At 37.6% G+C, this 24,274-nt stretch overlaps 1 protein-coding gene across 2 annotated transcripts in view; it reads left to right on the top strand.

Annotated features, from left to right (window-relative positions):
* The window catches only part of SPEF2 (sperm flagellar 2), a 209,393-nt gene that overhangs the window by 90,258 nt on the left and 94,861 nt on the right, over nt 1–24,274 (top strand). For both annotated transcript variants that reach the window (XM_082453670.1, XM_082453669.1), the window contains exons 15-20: nt 1,424–1,680; nt 8,215–8,323; nt 9,358–9,515; nt 12,793–12,966; nt 16,716–16,790; nt 23,466–23,614. In XM_082453670.1, the coding sequence (XP_082309796.1) occupies nt 1,424–1,680; nt 8,215–8,323; nt 9,358–9,515; nt 12,793–12,966; nt 16,716–16,790; nt 23,466–23,614 (922 nt within the window). The remainder of the gene's footprint in view (nt 1–1,423; nt 1,681–8,214; nt 8,324–9,357; nt 9,516–12,792; nt 12,967–16,715; nt 16,791–23,465; nt 23,615–24,274) is intronic.

The following is a 24,274-nucleotide window of genomic DNA, read 5'->3' as shown; positions in this document are numbered from 1 at the left end:
AGGCATGTGGCAGCTCAGTTAGGCGATCCAGTCACGTATCTGGTTAGTGGCGTAGCCAGAGCCAAAGCCCAGGTCTCCTCACTCCCTGTTGTCTGGTGTCCTCACACTACAGCGTGACAAGTGTGGCCCTGACCTTCTCCTCCCTCTGAAGTAGCTCCTGAGACTGGAGGTGGGAGAAGAGGTCCCTCAGACCTGGTAAAGTGCTCAAGAAATTTCTCTCCTCTAGCTGAGGCCAATGAATCAACAAGCTCATTCTGTGCAGAATGCTTACCACACTCTGGACAAATTATAAAAGCAAAATGTAGGCTTTCCTTGCTCTTCATAGCCTAGTAGGGGTAATAGAAGCAGTGACCTGAAGGCAGCTTGATACTGCGGAAAGATCACTGGATTTGGGGTCACTTGCAATTTTATGACTTTGAACAAGTAATAAAACCTCTCTGAACTTTGGTTTTCCCCCTTCTTCCTTGCCACACTGATAGAAGGATCATGTACAGGCACCAAAGCAGACTTCCAAGCCTTTAGAAAGGGATTCTAATTGTTTAAATGAGTTTTAACAGAGAAAGAAATGAAATCATAACTTTTTACCCAAAAATCAAAATCTTAATCTTACATAATTGAAGGGTTTTGGAAGAGCAAAGTTGAAGTTTTTTTCCAATTTAAAGAACTAAAATAATTCTTGGAGCACCTATTCTCTATAGAGGATGCTGCACTAAGTACAAAAACCAAAGAAATGACCCGTGCCCTTTAGCAACTTATAATCTAACTGAGATAAAGAAGACTCACTTGAATTTTTCTGTCAAGAAATATAAGAATTACAAATCGTGTGGTGAAGTGAATGAGGGTTCAGAGGAGTTCAGATCAGGCTGTTATGACTCCATGCTGGATTGGGTGGGGTAGGAAGAAATTTCCAGGATGGCGATGTGAGTATCCACCATATGCTACACTCTGTGCTGGGTTCTTAAAATGTGTCATTTCAGTTCACCAGCATCTTGTGAGGTGTGTTATGTTATCCCGCTGTATAGATGAGGAAATTGAGGTTTTAAAGAGGAACAGCCTATGAACACCGCTAGGACGTATAATTTATACTCACATTAACAGGGAGGAGATTGGTGTGTTCAAAGTGAATGGTTCAGAATTGTGAGAGAAGTTATAGGGAAGTAAGTTGTGGCCAGTTCATTTTAAATACCATGTTATGGCTTCTAGAATAGATTTGGAGGGCAGCAGGGACCCACAGAAGGATTTTGAGCAAGGGAGCGATTGTGGTACATTAGGAAACCTAATTTTGGCTGTAAAGAAATAAAATTCATGCAGAAGGAGGTTACTGTGAAATTGAAAGAAAGATAAAGGCGAGATTCACTGTGTTATTATTTCTGAAGGACTTGTGTCTATCAAAATGTTAATGATTTGTCCTTTCCTAATTTAGTCAGATACCTATACATAAAGGCTGGGTCCTGGATGGCTTTCCAATGACATTAAACCAAGCGAAGCTTCTGGAGGAAGCCCTCACAGGCTGCAACAGAAACCTCATAGAACTGGAGGGAAAGAAATCACAAATATCCACATTGGCTGTTGACCCTACAACTTCCAGAGAAGTGCCTCTTCCCCCTTCTGCATTTGATTTTGTTATGTTATTAGATATTTCAGATAATTCCTCACTGAATCGCATGAATGACATCATGGGTAAGCTGGACACCTTTTTTAAAATATTCTTTTCTATAATTCAGAGCTCTTTATTTTTCTTTGCCTGAAATGGTGAATATTCCCATTCAGGGCCTTCAGGAGAAGGCCCTTTACAATTATAAGTGGTTAATAAAGAATCCATTTCAGGCTTCCAAAGAATTACCTAGTACAGCACAGTTGCCTCCTGGGGCTCCGTCAGTGTTCAGCACTGTAGCCCAAGCCTGGAGCTCGTGGAGAATTCCATGCCAACTACAAGTATCTCATTCAACCCTTCCATCAAATTGGCAGCTCCCCTGGCCCAGAGGCGCCCTCCTTTTCGAGACTTGCATACGTGGAGGAGCTCCTTGTAGCTATCTAGTACATCTTAGTGTGCCACCCAAATGAAGTTCATGAACCACACTGGTGCTGCAAGCAAGCATCTGGTAACATCCTTCCCTTGGATCACGTGTTTACTGAGGAGCAGGTATCAGTTGGCTGCAGTCCTTCCACACTGGGGTCAAGTAGTCTTGCCAAGATTCATGGTTTATTTAACTACTTTTCATTGTTGAAATGAAAACATTACTTTATTCCACAAATTCAGTGGTTATGGGTAAAAGCACATATTCTTGAACCCTGGCTTTCCAGGTTATTAGGCATTTGACCTTGGGAAAGGTACTTCATTCTTCTAAACCTCCATTTCACATCCTATATAATAGAATGCTTCACTGTATTGTTTTGGATATTAAAGGAAAACTGTTTCTTTACTCACAACACTTCTGACACCAAAGGTGTGTGGGTTTTCCATAGCACCCTGTTCTCCAATTCTTGAGAAACACCAACTGGGGGTCCTATAATTTAGGCTAATTCTGGCACTAACTCCCCAGAGTTATCACAGGTTAAGGGCTCAGTCCCACAAGACTTCTCCCTACTTCAGATGCCAGTCTCAAGTAGTGGATACCCAGGTTACCCACACTCCTGTCTGACTTGACTACAAATTGGGGGTTTCCATGACCCCTCCTCAGGTCTGATAATTTTCTATAATGACTCACAGAACTCAAGGAAACACTTTACTTACTATTACTGTTTTATTATAAAGAATGCCATAAAGGATACAAATGAGCAGCCAGATGAAGAGGTACATAGTGCAAGGTCTGGAAGAGTCCCAGGCTCAGGAACTTCTATGCTCATGGAGTTTCGGGGGGGGGGGTGCCACACTCCTGGCACGTGGATGCATTCACCAACCCACAAGCTCTCTGAATCCCTTCTTTAGAGTTGTTATGGGGGTTCCATTACGTAGGCATGACTGACTAAATCATTGAGGGTTGGTGATCAGTCTCTAGTCCCTTCCCCTCCTTAGAGATCAGGGGGTAGGACTGAAAGTTCTAGCCCTCGAGTCACTTGGTTTCTCAGGCAACAGGGTCCTACCATCCAAGAGTCACCTCTTGGGCATAAACTCAGATAAAGTTGAAAGGGGCATATTATGAAGAAAAATGCTCCTTTTACCTCTATCACTCAGGAAATTACAAGGGTTTTCAGAGCTCTGTGTCAGGAGCCAAAGTCCAAATATATATTTCTTATTATATCACAATATCACAGGTATTAAGTGAGATAAATGTTAAACATTTAGGATAGAATCTGGTACGTGATACTAAGCACATAGTATCCGCTAGGAAAAATAGTGGAAGACTTTGAAATGAACAAAAGATTATTGGATATCCTTTCAATAGAAGGTTGAGTATTGTCTTTTGGACCCCGAGGAGTGTCTGGTTTCAGAAGGGTCTATGCCTTTCATTGGCTTTGACTCGGCTTTTCTGTAACTATAAATTGTAGGAGACTAATAGTAATTCAAATGATTCTGGTTCATGGACATGCAAATGAACTTGATTTAATTAAGATAAAATTAATTTCTATACTTTGAAAAGATGATTCCAAATATTACATTGCTGTATACACAGTAACCAGTCTTTCATCTATTACCATCTATTTCAGCATTCCTGACTACCTGTAAATGGGTCTGTTATTCAGATTGTCATTTGTACTGGTTGTAACGTCACATCTTACTGGTTCCCTCATTACTTGAAAAATTAGATGATGTCATTTTACATTTGTTTGAGTGTCTTGATTTTACCTTTTTAAAAAACTGCCCTTTAACAAATGGTAACATCATTCTTTCATTATTGCTGTTACTACTAACACAATGACATTCGGAGCTAGGAGAGACTTAGGGGATGATCTATTCCAGTGCCTTTATTTATAGGTGGAAATTTAAAGCATGAGCACTTGACTCGTCCAAGGTCACACTCTTCCTTATTTTGAGTTTGTATAATCTTGAGATCTTCCTTTCATTGTTTACTTAAATAAAATGACAAAGCCATTAGATATGACCTCAGCTGTTGAGCCCAGTAGTTTAAACTGGATGCTGTCCATCAGATCTCAAAAGGGAGAATTTACTTCTCTCCATACAAGAGAGCTATGCTGACAGTAGTGATGATTCTGCTTTTTCAGCCAAATTCTTATCCCTGTTCAGGATCATCTGACTGTTGGCAAAGAATACTGCCAATCCATGGCCATCTACTGACAGAATAAGGCCCTGAACTCAAATCAGTCTGACTTGCTTTCAAGATATGATGAGTTATTAAGTACACACAAAGACCTGTGGGTGAGATGGTCCCTGAAAGCTGATTATAATCCTACAAGGGCGTTAGAAGTTTTGCCTGCCCTCTTGAGGATCCCTAGGAAACATTTGTTGTGTGTTTCAAAAAATAGAAGGAAACCAATTGGCACAAATTTTTCAAGAAATCTACTCAATCCAGTTTGAGTTCTTTCAATTCCCTATCAAAATTACATGACAAATGGTTCTGGAAAATTTATCAAAGCTGATGTTAGCATCTAACTAGTTTAATTTCTTAATTCTAGGCCACTTACTTATAACTAGGCTCAGAAATGCCCTTTATTCACTATGACAGGGAGAATTTTTTTTGTCAAGTTTTTTGTACATATACACATAAATAATCTTACTTATCTACCCTCAGAACTTAGTGTTAAAGCACAATTAATTTTTTTATTTTTATATGTATTTCTAATCATATATATTCTAGGTCTGAAGTGAACTGAGCCAACTACTAGATTAGGTTCTTCTAAATCACAAAAACTAGTATGAAATCATTGAGTTTATAGTTCTTACTCGTTTTAGTCAGAACTGAGTAGGCTAAATATGTCCACAACTTTGAAAATCTATCTGCAGCTTTTATGTTCAAGTATTTTAAGTTAAGATAAAGTGTGATTCTTACATATCTTAAGATTTTTGTTTTTTAGAATATAAGATTGGAATGGCCATTGAAAGATCACTTTGCCACTTTGCTCTCCTCTTCTTAAGCAAGACCCCACCTGAATTCTTTTGGACAGATGAAATTCTATCCTTCAAAAATATCTTGTTCATTCACATAATTCATTTATTATTTATTGCATCCTTGCTAAATGCCAGACACCGTGATTGGCACTGGTGATGCTGTAATAAAGAAGAAATGGATCCTGACTTCAAAGAATTTAGTGGAAATTGTAGCTAAGGAACCAAGGAGTTATAGTATTGAGTTGTACTTCCAACACGGCAGCCAATAGCCACAGGTGGTTATTTAAATGATTTAAAATTAATAAATTAAAAATTCAGTTCCTCAGTCACACTGACCACATTTCATATACATATGTGACTAATGGTTACCATACTGGACAGCACTGATGCAGAACGTTTTCATCATCTCAGAAAGGTCTGTCTTATCAGATAACACTGTTATAGAGTGATGGGAGCTAAAAGGGTGCCACTAGTAAATATTTATCTAACATTTATAACATGCCAGGAACTGATAGTACAGAAATGAAGGGCAAGTCCCTGTCCTCAAGTAGTTGACAAAGTAGTGGGAGAAGAAACAGAAGTAAGCTGATTATTATAATATAGTCACTTATATGCTATACTAGGTGAACCCAGCATGGGAAGAGATTTACCAGACCAAGACAGGGAGGAAGGGCGAGGGAATCGGCAAGCAGGGTCTATCTAGAGAACAGCAAGATTATCATTAGGATGGAGAGGCAGCAGGGTGTGGAAGAGTGACAGAAATGAGCCTGGAGGGTAAGCAGGGGCCAACTGAAAAGTCTTGCCCCAAGTTAAAGTGTTTGAACTTTATCCTGAAGCCATGTGAGGTCACTGAATTCTATTAACGCTGAGATTTAATGCAATTCAATATGCTTTTCGTAATGGTCATTCTAGCTGCAGTGTGGAGGATGCATTGGAAGGGGAGTGAGATTGGAAGCAATGAAATGAGTTATAAAACTATCACCATCTGAAAAGCAACAAAGGCATTAAGACAGCTAGAGAGGCAAGGTAGAAAGAGTCAGCTTCAGGTGCTATTTAGGGGGAAACTATAGAACTTACTGATCCGTTGGGATGGGGGCATTCATTTTGTTGTGAATTTAGTGCAGGGAGAACAGGGTGACTTCAAGTTTCTGACTGGCACAACTTTTTGAATGATAATACCATTCACTTAGAGAATATGGAAAGAAACACAAGAGTTTCTTTAGGGACATGTTGAACTTGAAGTACCTGGTACCTATGGGACTTTTAAGCTAAGATGTTCAGAGGGCAGTTCTATAGATGGGTCTCGATGTCAGGAGAGAAGTGTGTACTAAAGTTAAGGGCTTGAAGGTAAGACAAATCATCTAGGAAGAAAAGTGTATTTTAAGAAATACCCAGGATGACAGCCAAGACAGCCAATGGGGAGAGCAAAGGAAGAAGTGTTTAGAAGCAGCAGCTAGAGAGAAAGGAAGAAATCCAGGGAGAGTAATGTCATATAAGCCAAAGGCGGACAGATTTTCAAAATAAAGGTGTTATTCTCTCCTCCTCCCAGACCAGTGGGCTGGGGTCCTGAGGCCTGGGCTGGGGTATGGGATCCCAGTCACCAGCGTTGGCTGCAGCATGGCCCTGCAATGCTTGGGGTCCGTGGAGAAGCCTGAAGAATGTCATCACAGGGAAGCAGCCTTCATGCAGCCAAAGCCAAGCGGGCTCAAAGACTGAACATCAGTCCTGCCAGGGCTGGGCAGAGAGGAGTGGCCCAGACTCAAAGCCAACTGAGACCAGGAGACCTAAGGAGAAGGTTCAGCCAGTGTGGGAGCATAAGCTTTTGTCAGAAGGGAAGAATAGGTGGCTGCCTGGGTTTTTAGCCAGTGCCTTGGGCCAGTGGTCAGCCTGAGAGGGAAGAGCAGTGTTCATAATATGGGGAGAGGTACTGAGAGGCTTTGAGTGCAGGCTCTGGATGGATAACTTTAGTCACTTATAGTGACTGAAAAGAAATATGAGGGGGCTTCTAGGGCTGATAATGTTTGTTTCTTGATCTGGGTGCTGTTTTCAGTTTGGGAAGTCATTGAGCTGTATAATCATGTATGCATTCTTTTTGGCAGGTATAGTTCAAGAAATAGTTTAAAAATTAAAAAGAAGTTCAAAAAAAAAAAGAAGTTCAGAGCTTGGAATTAGATTGACTAGAATCAAATCCTTTCTCTGTCATTTATGAACTATGCCATTTGGGACAATTTTAGAATCACAATCCTACTTCACAAGTTTTGTTGTGAATATAAAATAATGTAATACAGTCTTGCCTCAGCATTCATAGGGGATTAATTCCAGAACCCCCTCAGATACCAAAATCCAAGGATGCTCAAGTGCCTTATATAAAATGGTGTGATATTTGCATTGAACCTATGCATATCCTCCCATATAACTTAAGTCATCTCTAGATTACTTATAATACGTAATTTCCTCTTTTTCTATCATGAATGTAAAGGGAGAGCAATTGATTGCTATATCATGTGAAGGTCCTTCATTTTCTTGAACACTATTAATTCACCCTTCAATGTTCTCTTGCATTGACTGAGTAATCTAATTCCTTTTAATCTAGTTCAAGGCTTTTTTTCCTCTTTATGATTTTCCATTTATTCTGAATTCATGAGTATTCTGGACTTTGTACCTTAATCCTGAATAGGACTCAATCAGAGAAGTTGAGATCGTTTTTGGTTTTGGTCTCTTGTCGTATATTCCTTTATGTCTCTTCTAGAAAAATCATAAAGTCTAGAAAGATAAATCACTTTATTGTACTGTAATATAATATCCACAAATAAGTTGCATATTTGACTTTATGGCCACCCTGCTATTTCATTCTTAGCTTTTACAGCATGGTGTTGATTTTCTAATTGTTTCCTAATTTGTTATTCATGACAAACCATCATTTTTTATTCTCATCTCTTCATGGTCAGTCCCAAGATGCTCTACCTTAAAACTACAGCTCCTCTTTAATTCTGTATTTTACCTCCTTTTCCCCAATTTCCAAGGGAAATTTGAATTCTGATCCCAAAGCTATACTTTTTCAACATTTTGTTAAACATTTTAATTAATATTGGACCAAAGGCAGGACCATGTCTATTTGACTTTCTTGTATCAGTACATTTTAGCAGTGCTACTGCAACTTTGACTGCTTTAGCAAATTGTCTAATTAAGTAATTTCCATAACATAGCTGAAGCATTTTCAAGTGAAACTCCTCATGAAGACATCAATCAACGTGTAGCTGCTAAAAACCAAGATGTGGATGAGGACCAGAATTTAAGAGATCAAATACAGCATAGGTTAGTTTAAAACTCAATGTCTTGCTTCTTGTTTCTTACCCTTTGAACAGACTGACAACTAGTCACTTTGGAATCATCAGATCTAGAAAAAAAATGTATTTCTTAGCATTCAGTCTTTTACAGGTAAAACAAAACTAAGTAGCTTTGATGTTGAGTGAAATATTTATGTGTTAGCTTTTATATTCAGAGCAAAAGTCATCATAGTCTGGGAAGAAAAGAATTAAATCAGGCAACATTTCTCTTTATGGCCACATGAACTTACAAGTTCATTATATAGAATCCTAATTCAGCCCTCATTCAGCAAATGCCAATGAAGATCATGGAATGTCAAAGAGCTAGGCATCAGACTATAGAGTGTAATTCTAAAACTACTTCTGTGTTACTAAAATGAAGTTATGCTTAAAAAACCTTCTTTCGATCGTATGCAATTTGCTCATTGGAAAAAGAAATTAGACAAAATTAGACAATTTTTTGAAACCTTGAGAACTCTAAAAATATGAAGTGAACCAGGGAAGAGGAATTTGAGCTACATTAAGCCTGTCTACTCTTGGAAGACAAGACTGTTTCAAAAATCATTCCAAGAGTATATTTGAGTAAAGCAAATAAGTAAGAGCCATCTATACTTACTCAAAGGTCTCTTTAACTTCTCTAAGAAAAAGTAGATGACCTATGTGGCCCAGGCTGTAGCTACCGTCAGAAGGGTGTTCAGAGTTTAGTCTGCTATGAGTATAGGTGATGTTTCCTTAGATCTTCACTTAGAGACATGAACCCACACTAAAGGTTTCCTGAAATGATAGAATTGCCAAATCTTCTTTTACTCATTCATATACCTCAAAATATATGGCTAGACGGCATTAAATGATTTCTGCTTTAAAGTGGATAGTATTTCATTGCCTGTAGATTTCTTAAAGTCGCTTTTTCAGATTTATTTTGGCAGCTTATTTTTTAATTACGTACATCAGATAAATCGTGCTTAATGTTACTCTAATATTTCAGTCAGTATGTTATATTCATATAACATTTGGGTTTTGCAGAATTGTAGGCTTCTTGGACAACTGGCCTTTATTGGAGCAATGGTTTACAGAGCCAGAAAACATTTTGATAAAAATTAATGCTGCCATAGATAAACAGTCTTTGTGCCAAAAAGTAAAGGAAATGTTTATGACTGAAATAATGAAAAAAGAGAATAAAGGTAATTACAGTTCTTTATAATTTTGAGCTTACGTAACAAAAATGTGTGGTTTTAATGAATTTAGGAGGAAGTGAAAATGCGGTTGCAAATTTCTCTCTTCTCTTTGGATCATACCATCTATAAGTATCTTCTACCTCTGATTTTAGCTTTCCACTGCAAATGTTTCTAAATAAAAGATTTTTCTCTCTTCACTTTAATTTAATCAAAAGAGGTCATCTTGCTGAAAGGTTACTTTCAGGTGAAAAAAATAGCAGAGTTAAAATTAAAGATGTTATAGAGAAGAGTAAAGATTTCAATCTGTTGACCTCAGCATTATAAGGAAGCAATTAGTGAATTATCCTTTTAGGATGAAAACACTAGGCAGATTATTCCCCCCAAATCTTCTTGTGTTGGTATGAATTTACTGACTATTAACTACTTATTTATAAGCCTGCTTCTGGGTGCATCTCACCTACATTAAACCATCCCGACCTCCTTCCTCCTTCATTCAACCAATAGTAATTGCCCATTAACTTTTCATAGTATTATTGGAATTTGTTATTGAAAGGAATTTTAGGCTCATACACTGCCAATGCCAGACTTCAATGGAGATTTTACCTTTGAGAAATGAATTCAGAAATAAATCTTTCCCTTTTGTTTATCAATCACCCCCGACTATATTGACAACTGCAATATCTTGGTATAATAAAAAATGGTCAAAATTAATAATATCACAAGGATTCTAAAACTGCCTTGGTAGCATGCTGTCTCCCATCCTTAGATTTATGACCTAACTACTATAATGTATCGGTGAACTGACACCAAAATAGTGCATAGATGTAAGCCACAGTCACCTTGGGGACCCAGGAGCTCACACTTAGAAAGACAAGCATCCACATCGAAATGTCTGCTCCCCAAAAACACCCATGTGAAGCTTTCAGACAAAACAAAAATCAACCCATATATTATATAAGAGGCTTAACATGTTATTTAACACTCAGAAATTAGGCTGAGAGGAGGGAGGAAACCTCTAGGGTCTTGATTGGGAGGCAAAAGCAAACTGATTCTAGTCTGTACCTTCAAACATCTACCAATTAGAATCAGTGTTTTTGCCAGCTATCAGACTCACTTCAACATTTTCCTAAAGATTTTACATTCTGGTCACTTATTACATTAACAGACTCTACTGCCACTTATTTAAGATTTACATTCCAATCAGTTAATTATTTTTAATAAATATTTTGTCATTAAAATAATAAACATTTACCTAGCCCAGTGTTCTGTATTAAACATCCTGATTAAGCTAAAAACAAAAAATAAAAGGATATGGTACTTCTATGAATATTCTGCTGTTTAAAAATGATCATAATATACTGTTAAGTAGGGAAAATCAGGTTATATTTAAATTGTCCCTTTTTTGTTTTTAAAAGTATGTCTATTATTAAATATATAGGCACAGAAAAGAGTCTGACAATATATGCTAAGAAAAAACAAAATCAACCCAGTAAATTCAAAGCTCTAACTGGCTTTGTTCAGCTATTCCTGAAGTGGGCAGCGTCCCATCTAACAACTAGAAGGGCACTCTGAGGAACGGTACAAATGGAAGGCTTTTTTAGATAGGAGGGTGGGGCAGGGAAGTCATTAGCAAAAGGGGAAAAAAAAGGGGGGTTATTTTGGGCCAGGACATCTTCTTTTTGGAGGAAGGGGACTGCAAGGGTCTTTACCATGCAGATTGCCTCTTCTTCTTTGGGTGGGTGGGGAGATATAGAGAGGACCCACATGACAGATCACCTCATTGGTGCTGACCAGAAAATTCCAAGCTGGTGGATTAAAATTACATTTCTGAAGTAGGTAGAAACTGCAACTGAGGCAGGTAGTAAGTCTAGGTTTGGTATCATGGGTTTTATTTAGTGCAAGTGACGCCATTTGGGGCCTGTGGTTTTCTCTTTAGCCGTACAATCCTTGATGAGGGAGAAGGAGGAAGACAAAGAGACTTAACAGGGAATTTCTCTTTCTGCTTATTTGTCTAAATTGTTGGAATTTTTAAAACAATAATTATATATCACTTTTATAATCAGAAAAAAAATTCCAGTTTGAAAAAAAAAATCTAATAGAACGAAGCCTCCTTGGCTTGCTGAATTGAAAAGAATAATCTGAGGGCAAAGGGAGTATGGATAAAAAAGCCATACATGGGTGCAGTTATTCACTGCCCCTGCTACAGGGGTAAAGTTGCGGCCGTTTCCAGGGTGGAGGGCTGGGAAGTCAGGGAGGGTGGGGAGGGCATGCTGGGAAGGGTGAGCCTGAATCCCGAAAGGCAAAGGGCCATAACAACGATAGGAGCCTAGACATTCAGGAACCAGCCCTGCTCCGCCCCTCAAGCCCCTTGGGCTGACTGTCTGCTCTGCCTGGAGCACACGTTCCCTGAACCTGTTCAAGTCTTTGCTCAGATGCCACCTTCTCAGCGGGTCTTTCCTGCAAAGCACTCTGGTTAAATAAACTTTAAGAGCTGCCCCACAGCACTCCTGACCCCTTTTACTCTGTTCTATTTAGCTTCACAAGGCAGTGATTTTTCTCTTTTGTTTTACTTTTGTATCTCTGGCAATCACAACTGTGCCTAACATTGTTCTTCTTCTTATTATTATTATTACTGACAGTACTGGTGTAGTTTACCTTATTGTTATAACCCTTCCTCTTCTTCACGGCACAACTCAGATTCAATAAGTAGTTGCTGCATGAATGAATGAAATGCTAAGATTTAGTTGTGTACTGAGCATCATTCTAAATGCTTCATATGTATTTACCCCTAGATGTCGGTGCCACGCATTTCTTTTCCCTTCCGTGTCCTCCCGACCCTCACCTCTTCTGTCACATAGCTCTTCACCTTCTCTTTGTGCTTTTTCACCTTGTTTTTCCCCTGGAAATTTTGACGTAATTTTTTATTTTTCTATCCCAACACACCAGCTACTTCTAGATTGTTGGTTTTACACATGGCACCCCCTCAACAAGCCTTCCCACCTGATGCACACACACACCCACCCACCCACCCACACACACACACACACACACACACACATATCATCCCCATCAGAGGCAGGGGAGACGGTATTTCTAACCAGGCAGAGAAGACTTCAAATCTTAATTTTAAAGACTGAATGATTTAAAGGAGAGCCCTAAAACATGAATTTCACCCTAATTCAGTAAGAGCAGTTTTATATTAATTTAGGTTTATCTTAGTTCAAGTGAAATAGTAGGTGTCTGGAGCCGCTAATAAAGGTCCATTCTTATCATCCTTTTGAAGTGAAAAAGAAATTAGAAGAAAAGGAAGCTGAGGAAAAAGAAGGAGTTTCCCCAACTGAGGCTACATCACCTCTCCCTCCTCCCCCTCCTCCTCCTGAACCAGAAAAAGAGAAGGAAGTCCACCCTCAGCGTGAGCGTTCCAAAACTCCTGCTGCAAAAGGAAAACCAGCATCAGGTGATTGACAGAACGATTTCTAATCCTGTTTGCCAGTTTCTCATGTTCATTTTAGAAAAGAATTATAAATGATAGTACCAGTCCATTTATCTAGATTCAGGCTTTGAGCAACTTCAGTCGTATGAAAGCAAGCTGTCTGCTCAGATGAAGAGGAAAAGCAGTAGTCACTGAGAGCACAGCTGTCACAGAGCGGAGGTGCTTTACTGTGTGGGAAGGAATGTGGAGTCCTGACACCCAGATCTACTGATTAGAATAAGACCACAGGTGAGAGGAGGGAGGGCGCAGAGAATAACCAGAAGGAGATTAGAGCAGATCAAGAGGACAGACGTCTGTTTGCAGAGTGATAGGGTTGTGTTTTTGCAAAAAGAGAGACCATCGTCAGAAAATGAGAGTTAGCACAACCTGTTGTCCACAGGAATAAGGAAACATACCAACAGCATTCTTTAGAGATGAAAATTTATATGTAACTGTCACTCTTCAGTGCTATGTGATTATAAAAGGCTAGGAACAAGCACCTGACATCTCAGTAAACTTGTATATTTATAATATATAACATACATGAATAGAGTTTCTATAGAGAATATTTTTTAGCTTAAGTTCTTTCTAGATCCTTAACCACTAAGGACCATTAAGTCAAGTGGTAGACAATATAATGACAAAAGTAAAATCCTCAATTGTTGAAATGTGTGATATTGGGAGAATGCCAGGATCAGCTTGGTGATGTGTGTATGAAACAAATGTGGCTCTAGTGGCTGGTTTTAGCTTTGTAAGTAGCTGGCTGTGCAGTTACACAAGTCTACCTAGGTATTCTTGATATTGTGTCATGATTGCATTTCTAAACTCCATAATATTTCTACTTCATGGAGGTTTGAGATGGGTCTGATTTTTTTAATTCAATTTATTTATATTAAACAAATACATTTGAAAATTTTAATAACATATGTTATGGTCTCTTAAAGACCATTGTACTCCAATAAAGTGGGGCTTAACTAAAGGCAAAATATGCAAATTCTAAAAAAAATATTTTATCATATGAAACAATAAAGCACAAAGCAATTAATTAACCGTACATACTTTCCCCATTAGAAAAACAAAGCAGTGGTCTGAAGGACAAATGGAAACCTTAAAAATGCTGTTTAGCCAGGGAAGACAGTTTCCACAGAGGCTCAAGGGAGCCTGGAGTTACCCATCTAGGCCTTTAACCTATGGCCGTGGCCTCCCCTCCCTTTCCTCCCCTCGGCCTCACAGTCAGGAGTATCTGTGGATTGGAGCCATTCCCTGAAACCCATCTTCAGCATTTCTGGTTACAACACGGTTCAGCCTTTAAATTTCTTAAGTTTGCTCGTGAAATTAAATAAAATTGTATACTTGAATACTGTGCATGGGAGGAATAATAAAGCTATTGCTGCTTCAAAGAGTGGTTGTATCTGTCTCTTTTTTCCACCAAGGGCAGGGTTAGTGCCTGATCTTTAAAAATGTACAGAAGAATTAATCCCCAGGGGCCCAATTACTGCCTTCCAACTGCAACGCATCCTTGCAAGGGGATCTCAGTGCTAGTAGACATTGATGAGGCAATAGCGCAGGCTGCGCTGCCCTTACAGCTCAGGGAAGCTGGGATAAATAATTTTAGGAAGGGAAGTTGCCAGGTTTGTTTATTTTTATATAAATAACTTACAGTTTTTTTCAAAAGAACATACTTACAGAACTAAAAGCCTAAGGCTTCTGAACAAGCCCAAAGCAAACATCCAGTTACAATCTCCTTTAAAAGTTGAGAAGAAAAGAGAAATTATTTACTAAAAAAAAAAAAAAAAAAAGGGGTTGGAAATAGGGTAAAGAAGGAAGTACACTGCGTACTAATAGTCATTTTGTCCAAATATAGTTCTACGTTGTATATGGGTCTGTTGACCTGAAACAAATGGACTGCCAGATATTTCTCCAGCAAAGATGGGTTTATTCAGAATCAGCAGGAGATTATAATTCGGGGTCTGCAACCACGGCAAGCCATGTGCAAGTCTCCGCATGACAAGGGAAGGAGAATGCTTCTATAGAGGAGAAGGAAGTTGGGAGGGACATAGTACTTGATGAGTCCATGGCTTTCATTGGCTGAGTCCTTGCCAGGAAAGAAGAGGAGTCTTCCTTCCTCCTGTTGGGCAATGCTGTCCTCTTAGGGCACGAGAGCTCCCCCTTCTGGTTTCCTGACTCTATTTATTTGTGCTTTCTGTTTATTAATTTTTTACAGCTCTGTATTTTATATCTGCTTCAAATGCACTTGAGATTAAATTTGAAAAACTTCACAGTTATGTCCCATTAAAGTGTTTATTATCAAGTCTACTACCAAATGTCAGAATTTAATTTAAAACTAAAGTTCTGAGTGTGACAAAGTATGGTAGTGCTTGCTATCTATCCGTGCTGCTAGGAATATATTTTGCAATTTCAGAATACATTTTAGAAATAATTTTTAAAAATAGGCAGAGTGTGTGCTATCCCCAGCAGAAATTAGACTTGCTCACAATACTTTATAAGTTTAACGTCTTAGGTGTCTCTATTTTTACCTTCTTTGCTGTTGCCTGTTGCTAAAGTTTAGAGCTAAATGGTTGGTTACCCAGAGTATTGTTATTAAAGGAACTAAGAGGTGATCTAGACTTCTTTTATTAAGCTTATTTCTAAGAAAAAAAAAAAAAAGCAACTAATTCAAATGTTTGGATTTATTTATTTATTTATGAATGAGTTTGGTGTTCAACTATTTGGAGGTTTAAAAGTCCTTTTATGGAGATTAACAAAGTTTCAGGGTTAATCCTTTTTTCCTTCACTTGTCTTATTTCTATGGAATCTTGTTTTTTGGAGCTGAGATGTCTAAATGTAAGTGATATGAGTTATGTATTTACACATTCTTATAACTAACAAACACTTCTAAATACAAAGAATAGGTCAGATGATCTCTCCATCACAAGCATTTAAATTGTCCCATATGTACATTCTTCCAATGAAGGAAAAAAAAAAAAACTGTAGCCCAGGGCAAAGGGAGGAAGACGACTGAACTTGTTTGGTAAATTATGTGGGATGTAGTGATTTTTTTCAAAGAACTAATGATTATTTGGGACATCTTATTGACCTCCAGTTCATCAGTTTCCCATTTTCCCCTTTCCAATATGTTTTTGAATTAGATTCCGGGGAACCCAACGTATATATTCCCAAACCATCCTTTGCATTACAAGTTACAGTCAATGCACAGTGGAATGTAGAAGTCACAAGGCAACCAAGTGTGGGGTCAATAGAAGTTCAAAGATGCTTCATAGCAAAGCAATGTGGTTATTTAACTCTTCTTCAAGGTGTTTTGGCATGATTCTTATCACAGACCCAGTTGTCTTATTGTATAGGGATCATTCCAGTGAACTATATCCAAATAGAGCCATCTACTTCAAATGGACTTGTGACTAACTTTTAAAATTCTGCAACTATGTTGCATGAAAGAGTTTACAATCAAATTCACTACCAAATGTTGATATTAAGCTTAGGACTCAACCTCTCAATGTCACAAAATAGAATAGTACTATCAGGGTTGTCATTCAAGAAATTTCAATCTACAGTCTGTCTTCAGATTAATTTTAACTCACAGTAAAGGCCTAAGCCATTTTAAGCAGTTCACAAATATAACTGTTTTTGAGAAATAACATTTGATTGCTTACAAATCATAGCCCAGAATATTGAAGAAAATCATCAATGATATTTATGTGTTGAATTTTGTTTAGAACCCCCGCATGGTAATCGAGAATCTCCTCAGGAAGGAAAAGGGAAGAAAAGTGAAACTTCACTCAAAAGAAAAGGTACAGATCAAGATAGATATGATTAAATATAATTCTGCATTTTATAATTTTCCGTGAAAATAGCTATATTCATGTAGTAGTATACACTGAATACCTCTCTCAGGCATTTGTAAACCATAAGCCCTTGCCAATAAAACAGAACCTCAGTGTTTCTGTAGCCTGGGTCTTAGCAAAGGTCCTGCTGAGAAAAGTGAGGCTTGTGAGGAATAATTTAGAGAATATCTAAGGTACAGAATATCCATTCGTCATAGATATTATAGGCGTTATCCTTGGGCTAAGCTTCGCCATCAGAAAACTACATGCTGAACCGTATTTTCTTGGACCCCCCATGGAATTGCTTTCACTGATAAGCGCTTTGATATAAAGTCCTCAATACAATAGCAGTGGAGGTAAAACTTTTATTATACCAATAATAACCTGGTATTTTATTTTCTGAAGGGATAGTATGCCCATTATATCATTAAGTCGCCCCTATGTGAAATCGTAGGTGGGAAATTTCATTCAGAATCAGGGAACTGGAAAATCTTTCTTCCTCTGCATGGCTAGATAATTAGCACCTCTAAATGATAGCACTTCCTTTTCTGTTTTGGCTATCTAGAAGTACAGAAACAAATTAGTGTCTAAGATTTAGTATCTGTGCAAGGACCTAGATCCCAGAGTCTGCTTTCTAATTCCTCTTCTGGTTTTGACCTTCTACTTTAAGTTGTATTTTTCCTGACCCTAATTTCTTTTTCTTTTCTATTTTATTTTAACTATTTCTGTGAAATAAGGCGGATAAAATTTTGTAAATAATTAATAGTTGGTAGAAGAAAATAGGCTTTAAAAAGCATATTAGTTAGATTGTACATTGAAGCTGCTACACCAACCAATTAAAGATTGAAATGCAGTTATGGACACATACAGTTGACTTTTGCAGGGTACATACAAAGGGGGTTGTCATGAAGTATGTACCTTTGCTTAATTTTTCATTACAAATTGCCAGTGTAGTAGCAGCCCAAGATTGTGCCATGTTCACAAAATGATGGGCTTAAAAGGATCTTTATTTTGGCATTTAAATATGCATAACCATGATTCTCAAAGAATCTTACCCTTCTCTGATTATATGACCTGATAGGCTTATATAACTAGAGTCATTGGTGAGTTAGCACTGAGATGAAATATTTAGCTATAATTTTGGCTATAATTTATGCTCTGCTCTATCTCACCTGTTTACAAATAGGAGAATAATTTTCACATTTACATTATGCATCCCTTGCTTTCTTATTGTGATCAGCAAAAGCAAATGAAGGATCATCAAAAATAGGAATTAAATATATTTATGCATATTAGGTGCCAAATCATCGTTAGACATAATAATTCACATGCTTTGAGAGCATCCTTAGATAAAAGTATACACACTCAAACCATAAGCAACTACAAGTTCAACCAATAAAATATATATATTCACTGGAGTCATGCAGTTAGCTCAGTTTAAGTAACTTCAAGAACTTTCAAACATTTTTTTGCTTTTATTTTACTATTGTGTTTCTATTTCCATAAACACAATTTCTACTGTGTTCAATAATATTTGAAATAGGTAAACTCTCGATCAAGATTTAGAAGTCTTTCTTTTACATAGAAATGCTGTTGTTTTGGCATGTATAACAGGATTTCCTTCATTAAGAGGAAGTCTTAATGATTTTAATTCTTAATATTTGGAACTAATTCCATTAGGAGTGAACACTAGTCATTGGTTATCTGTTTACCTCACAGGCTGTTTGATACCAGTTAAACTGAAAACATCTCTTATGGTTTGAGGAACCATCTCCTTTTTCCTTCCTTCAGACTTATCATTGTTTCCTGCTATTGGCATCTTTGACTCATCCCTATTTTTCTCTGTGTATTAGATCAATCCCAACCTTCTCCCTCCAGAATCTGGACACTGAAATGCCATTTGCAATTCTATTTATGGTGTTCTTAAAGCATTTCTTATTATCTTCAACCATTTGCCATGGCCCCATTTTATTCCTTCATAAAATAAGGGCTTTTCAACTCTATGACCTTACATAGGAGGTGTTAATTAAGGGCTAAATTAAGAGTTTTCCTTAATCAACCAATTTCAGAAAATGCTGAATTACACCAAATTAAAATGTTTTTAATCTCAATTGAGATAGATGTCGATATAGATATGTATCTCCTGTAATCATCTATCTCTAAGGCAGTAGGAGATACACTATGTAATATCCCAAAACATTGTGGCTGCAGAACTCTCTCTTGGAGGGGTATCTGTTGAGACTAGAGATCTGTGGGATAAATGTTTGGAACTCATGTCCTCTTTAGTTCTTCTGGCCTGTCCATGTATTAGTATTGGGACTGTTCCAGTGCTTGCCTTCTGATTTGACGTAAACTTTAGGTGCTACCAGGCCACGTAGCAATAAATGTTATGTCAATGTTATAAACATTAATAACATTTAATTGGAAAGACATGGAAGAACAGAGAAAAAAGATGAAAGTGAAATGGAATTGAAATACCTAGATGCATCTACTAACATCGTGGCTCTTTAAGCTCAGTCCTGGACCAGCAGCGTCTGCATTACCTGGGAACTTACTAGAAAAAACAAATGCTTGGCCCCACCCCAGACCTACTGAATCTGAAACTCCTGGAGGGGCCCAGCAATTTGTGTTTTAGTAAGCCCTCTAGGGAATTCTGGTGATCCCTAAAGTTGAAGAATTACTATATTGATGCCCAAGACTTACTGTTCTATTTTAGCCATTGGAATATCAGAAACATTCAGTTATTTCTAATGTATTACTTATAAGATGTCCTGTTGCCCAAAATATTTGTTGGATTAAAATTTTAAAAACAACATGTATATAACAATACTTTGAAATAGAAATTAAAATCCTTAAGTTCTTCTAGGATTAATTTCTAAAATACATTTTTTATCACCTGGGACCTTAAACAGAGGAGAGTATGTGGTGCAATGTACAAGGTCTTAATAGATTTTAGAGCACATGCAAAACATGTTAGGTTTCATCTGAAAGTTGATGCCACACATCAGAAAGTTGATGATTAATTTACAATCATGGTTCAGATATCAAAATTCAACAATCTCCTTTGATAATATAATTCATAACCATAGTAACAAACTACCTCTTATGGAGTACCTACCCTATGCCAGGCACTATACAAGATAATTTTTATAATCTCACATAATCCTCATAACCACCTGTGAGGCGTAAATGATCATTTCCCACTTCAAAGATGAGGAAATTGAGAGTCAAAATAAATAAGGTAGTGTTTTGTTAGGAATCATTAACCTATGAGAAGGAAAAGTTAGAGCCTCTTTACACTTTGGCGAATGTAACCTACACTCCATATTAACTCTCAACACTATTCTCATAGCTTCCCTGGATTTTGCCTTAATACCATCATCTAATATAAATGAGTTAAATGATATTATTTATACTCTTTAGTATGAGTCTTTCAATGAATTGATTTCTCAGACTGTAGCTTTTAATAAAAGTTTCACCACAAGTAGAAAAATTAAATTGTAATTTAATTGTAATGCAATGTAAATAGAACACAGTCTTAAAATCAATTTATGAGCCAAGCAAATAGTATTAAAAGAACTACTCTAGCTTGCAAATTTCTAACTATCAATCTAATGAACACTTTTGAACATGAATTACATCAATAGACACTAAAAGGCAATAAAGTATGACAGTCAAATGCATGGACTCTGGAGCCAGCCTGCCTGGGCCGACATTCTAGCTCCGCCATTTACCATACAAGTGACTTAGGGCAAGTAACTTGACCTTAGTGAGTCTCAGTTCCCTCGTATGTAAAATGAGGTCATAAAAGTAACTTCTCTGTGGCTGTAGTAAGGAATTAGTAAATATACAAAAAAGCAGCTGGAACAGAATCTGGCTCAGAGTAAATGGGACTAAATAAGTATGGGATATGATTATTGACTCCAGACCAAGTTATTAAAGACTGTGGGCAAAAAAGGGGAATCCTTTGCAAAATTGACTTAAGGAGTTTCCAACGCTTATCACTGAGTACAATTATACTAAAATCAGGTCCTATAAAGGATTCCAAATAACCAGTCCTCATTACTTTATAGTTGCCCATGTTCCATATCTCCAGCTCCACATAGACTAACAACGTGAACTCTAGGACACCAAGGAGAGAAAACTTTTCCAAAATAGCTTCTCAATAGCGATTTAGAGAATAAGCTGATTCATGTTCCATCTCTGGCTCCTTACCTGGCACTGACCTCTTTCTCTTCCTGGCCACGTTGCTGCAGAGCAAAAATTTTCATCTTATCCAAGGCATCCTGAGTCTCCACTTCAGTTACCACCCAGAGTCGTTTTTCGCTGAAGCAAGGCAATAAGAAAGCCATCACTGTTAACCAGTCTTCTAACTTCTACCTAGGGAAGCCCTTAATTTACTCAGATCCTACTAGGAAATATTTTAGGACTGAAAGGTAATAATAATGCCTTTCTTTTAAAAAAAATCAGACTTTCACATCTTTTCCTTCTTCCTACAATCCTCTCATCTCCCTGAGTAGTGCCAACTTAATCTGAAAGTGTTCTAGTTTTCTTAATGTCCTCTCATCAATTGATGAAGTTTATTCTTACCTTTACTGAGCTCCTACTATGTTATTTTCTTTGCTCAAGCCTATTGCTCTATCGTTTCAACTTTGACCATTTCTTTACTGATAAAATGATTAAATAAATCCCATGTCCTAAAATTGCATTTTTCTTTTGACCTCATTTTATTTATACTTATTCTCACTCCATGTGCTTCTGTGTAATACCATTAAGTTCTTATAACTGGGAAAAAAAATTTGCTAAAATCTATCTTTACTATATGCCAAGCATAGATTACTCTCCAGAATTTTATGCATGAAGAATGGCCACATTGAGGACTCAGTAATCCAACTTCCAAATGAAAGCAAATATCTTATTAGAAACTGAAGTCTTCACATGGTTGCATGGGTGGTACTTAAAAAGGAATGACCCTCATGACATTTGAGATGTCGATAGATTTTGTTCAAAAGTGGCACCTATTTTCACTCACGGTGACATAGATACATTTTTATTCATTCAAATCTTTTACCCTTTAGCATTTTCATTGTTAACAACTAGATAAAAGTTAAATGAAATCAAAGCACATTGTCCAAAAATGTTCCCTGGCTCCCTCAGTTTTCACTGAATGTCCTTGATATGTAAGAAAAGAAGAAAAAGAAACTCATTCCAGTCTCACATTTATAATTACAAAGTTCTCCTTAGGAATTCTCCTTTGAGAAATCATCTTAAAGTGGCCATAGTATTGTCACTTTTATTTCACCAGAGATTCAGTTCAGAGAATGAAAAATTATCATATAGAAAAATATATCAAGTTATGAACATTTTTGGTTTTCACCTGAACAAAGATGCTCTTAAATTTTTCTAATTAAAAAAAACCTAGATGCAACTTTAAACTTGTAGATGATGAATACTGGTTTTAATTGTATAAGTAGAAGTCATTTAAACTGTTCATATGACATAATTAACAATATCCCCTCTACTTATAATCCACATATTTTAAACTAGTATAAAAGTGGAAGATATATTTACTTTTCTAAACAGCATTATCGTTAAATAATACTCATTAAAGAAATATATTTTGGGGAAAGAAAGTGCTGCAAATTCTGCAGGCATCTATAAACTGCATCTAAAATCTTAATAAGGAAACTGAAAATAAGTGGAATTTAAACTGAGTGAATTTCTAAACTATAACTTTGATCCTTTAAGGAAATATCAGTGCTTTCTGAGTTAAGGTAGTTTGATCAGTCACAAGACCTTTCAGACCATAAGGGTACTGCTTCGCGGGTCTAGATTCCCCCTGGATGTTCTCACAGAGAGTGGAGTACATGCCCTTTCTGGATTCTGAGCTGAAATTAGGCCTCTTTCTCTTTCTCCTCCTCCACCTCCTTTTCGTCCTTCTCCTCCTTCCTCTCTCTTTCCTATTCCCTCTCCTTCTCTCCCCTCCCTTCTTCTCCCCTCCCCCGCATGTCTTAATTCAGCCAGACCTACGGCACAGCAGTCGCCTTCATCCCTACACCCTGACTGTAAAAAGAGATATAGTTTCCCCGCTCAGAAGCCCTCTGTCTCATCCAGGGAATGTGGGAATATTCAGGAGGTACCCCTTCTCCTCCCCTACATCCCTCACTGACTCCTACAATAGCATTCTTTCTCCCTGCTCCTCCCCTGGGTTTCAAAGAACACCAAGAGCACTGCTCCTGTTATAGCTACCCTCTTTCTCATTCAGGGTGAGTGTTTAATTTGCCAGTTTTTGCAATAGTAAATAAAATACACTTTTCTCTGGCGCCTAAACTTTGTAAAAACCATGTGTTCATTGTGGAAGCAAGGACAGAGATGAAAATAAAATATCAAGTTGTTTTCCATAGCTAATTGGACAAGAGAAGTTGCATTGCTTTAAAAAAAAATTGCTATAGATATTATTGGTTAATTTGGAGGCTATAGAGAACGATGTTTTTTATTTTTTATTTGATAAGGCTGCCCAAAGTTGCTTAAAAAGTAGTTAATGAATTGCCTGAAATCCATGGCATCATAGGTTTATCCATCCACCACAATCTGGTCCCATTCATCTCCTTGTAATGGCATGATTTAATATGCATGTTTAAGGTTCTCCCAGAGGAAAATCTCCAGGAGGGAAAGTTCCAGTAAAGAAATCACCTGCTGACTCTACAGATGTGTCACCTGCTCCAGCAGTGCCACCCCCATCTAAGCCAGGATCAGAAGAATGGGTGTATGTGAATGAACCAATTCCTGAGGTATGGCAGTTTAGACTCAAGCTAGTAGGATCTGTTCTTTCTCCTCTTTATAGGAAGATTCACACCATTATTTGCACCATCCGAAAGGCCTTTTGTAGCTGGTAATATATATATTCATCAAAAAGCCGAGGTGATCTTTTGTGAATACTCATTGAATCACATCCCATGCTTTCTCTGCTCCCTAAAATTTCTGAGTCATGCTTTGAGCGGCTGTTGAGTGCTGCAATCAGGGGAACAAATGGGTTCTTTGAGGACCAATTTTCACCCCAGGGACAAGCAGAGATGCAGTTTCCTGGAAGAATATCTTCCCCAGAACACATATCCAGCAAATTATAGCCCTCCAACCATGCTCTTATGCCCACATCATAATGCTTTCAAGTGAAGTTTAACCCCTGACTTTTTAGAAATAGAAGGAAAATTTTGAAGCTAACTAAACTAATAAAAGAACAGAGAGCTATCTGGCCTGAGCTCTTTAAATGGGTACCCTAGTGTCAGGCAAGGAGATACGCAGGTGAGCCCTGGAAGCTCCATTCAGTTCTTTATGCTCTGACAGCTGCAAAGCCCAGTTGTCACCTAGGCAAATCGGGCTGCTTTAATAGATAAATCATCTTGGGAGAATCACACAGAATGGTCTTTCTTTTAAAACTTTTTAAAAGACAA

The sequence above is a fragment of the Balaenoptera physalus genome (genome assembly GCF_965194825.1).
Source record: "Balaenoptera physalus genome assembly, chromosome: 3".
Lineage (NCBI taxonomy): Eukaryota > Metazoa > Chordata > Mammalia > Artiodactyla > Balaenopteridae > Balaenoptera > Balaenoptera physalus.
The sequence above is the reverse complement of the archived record's forward strand: the minus strand, read 5'-3'. Positions and strand labels throughout refer to the sequence as shown.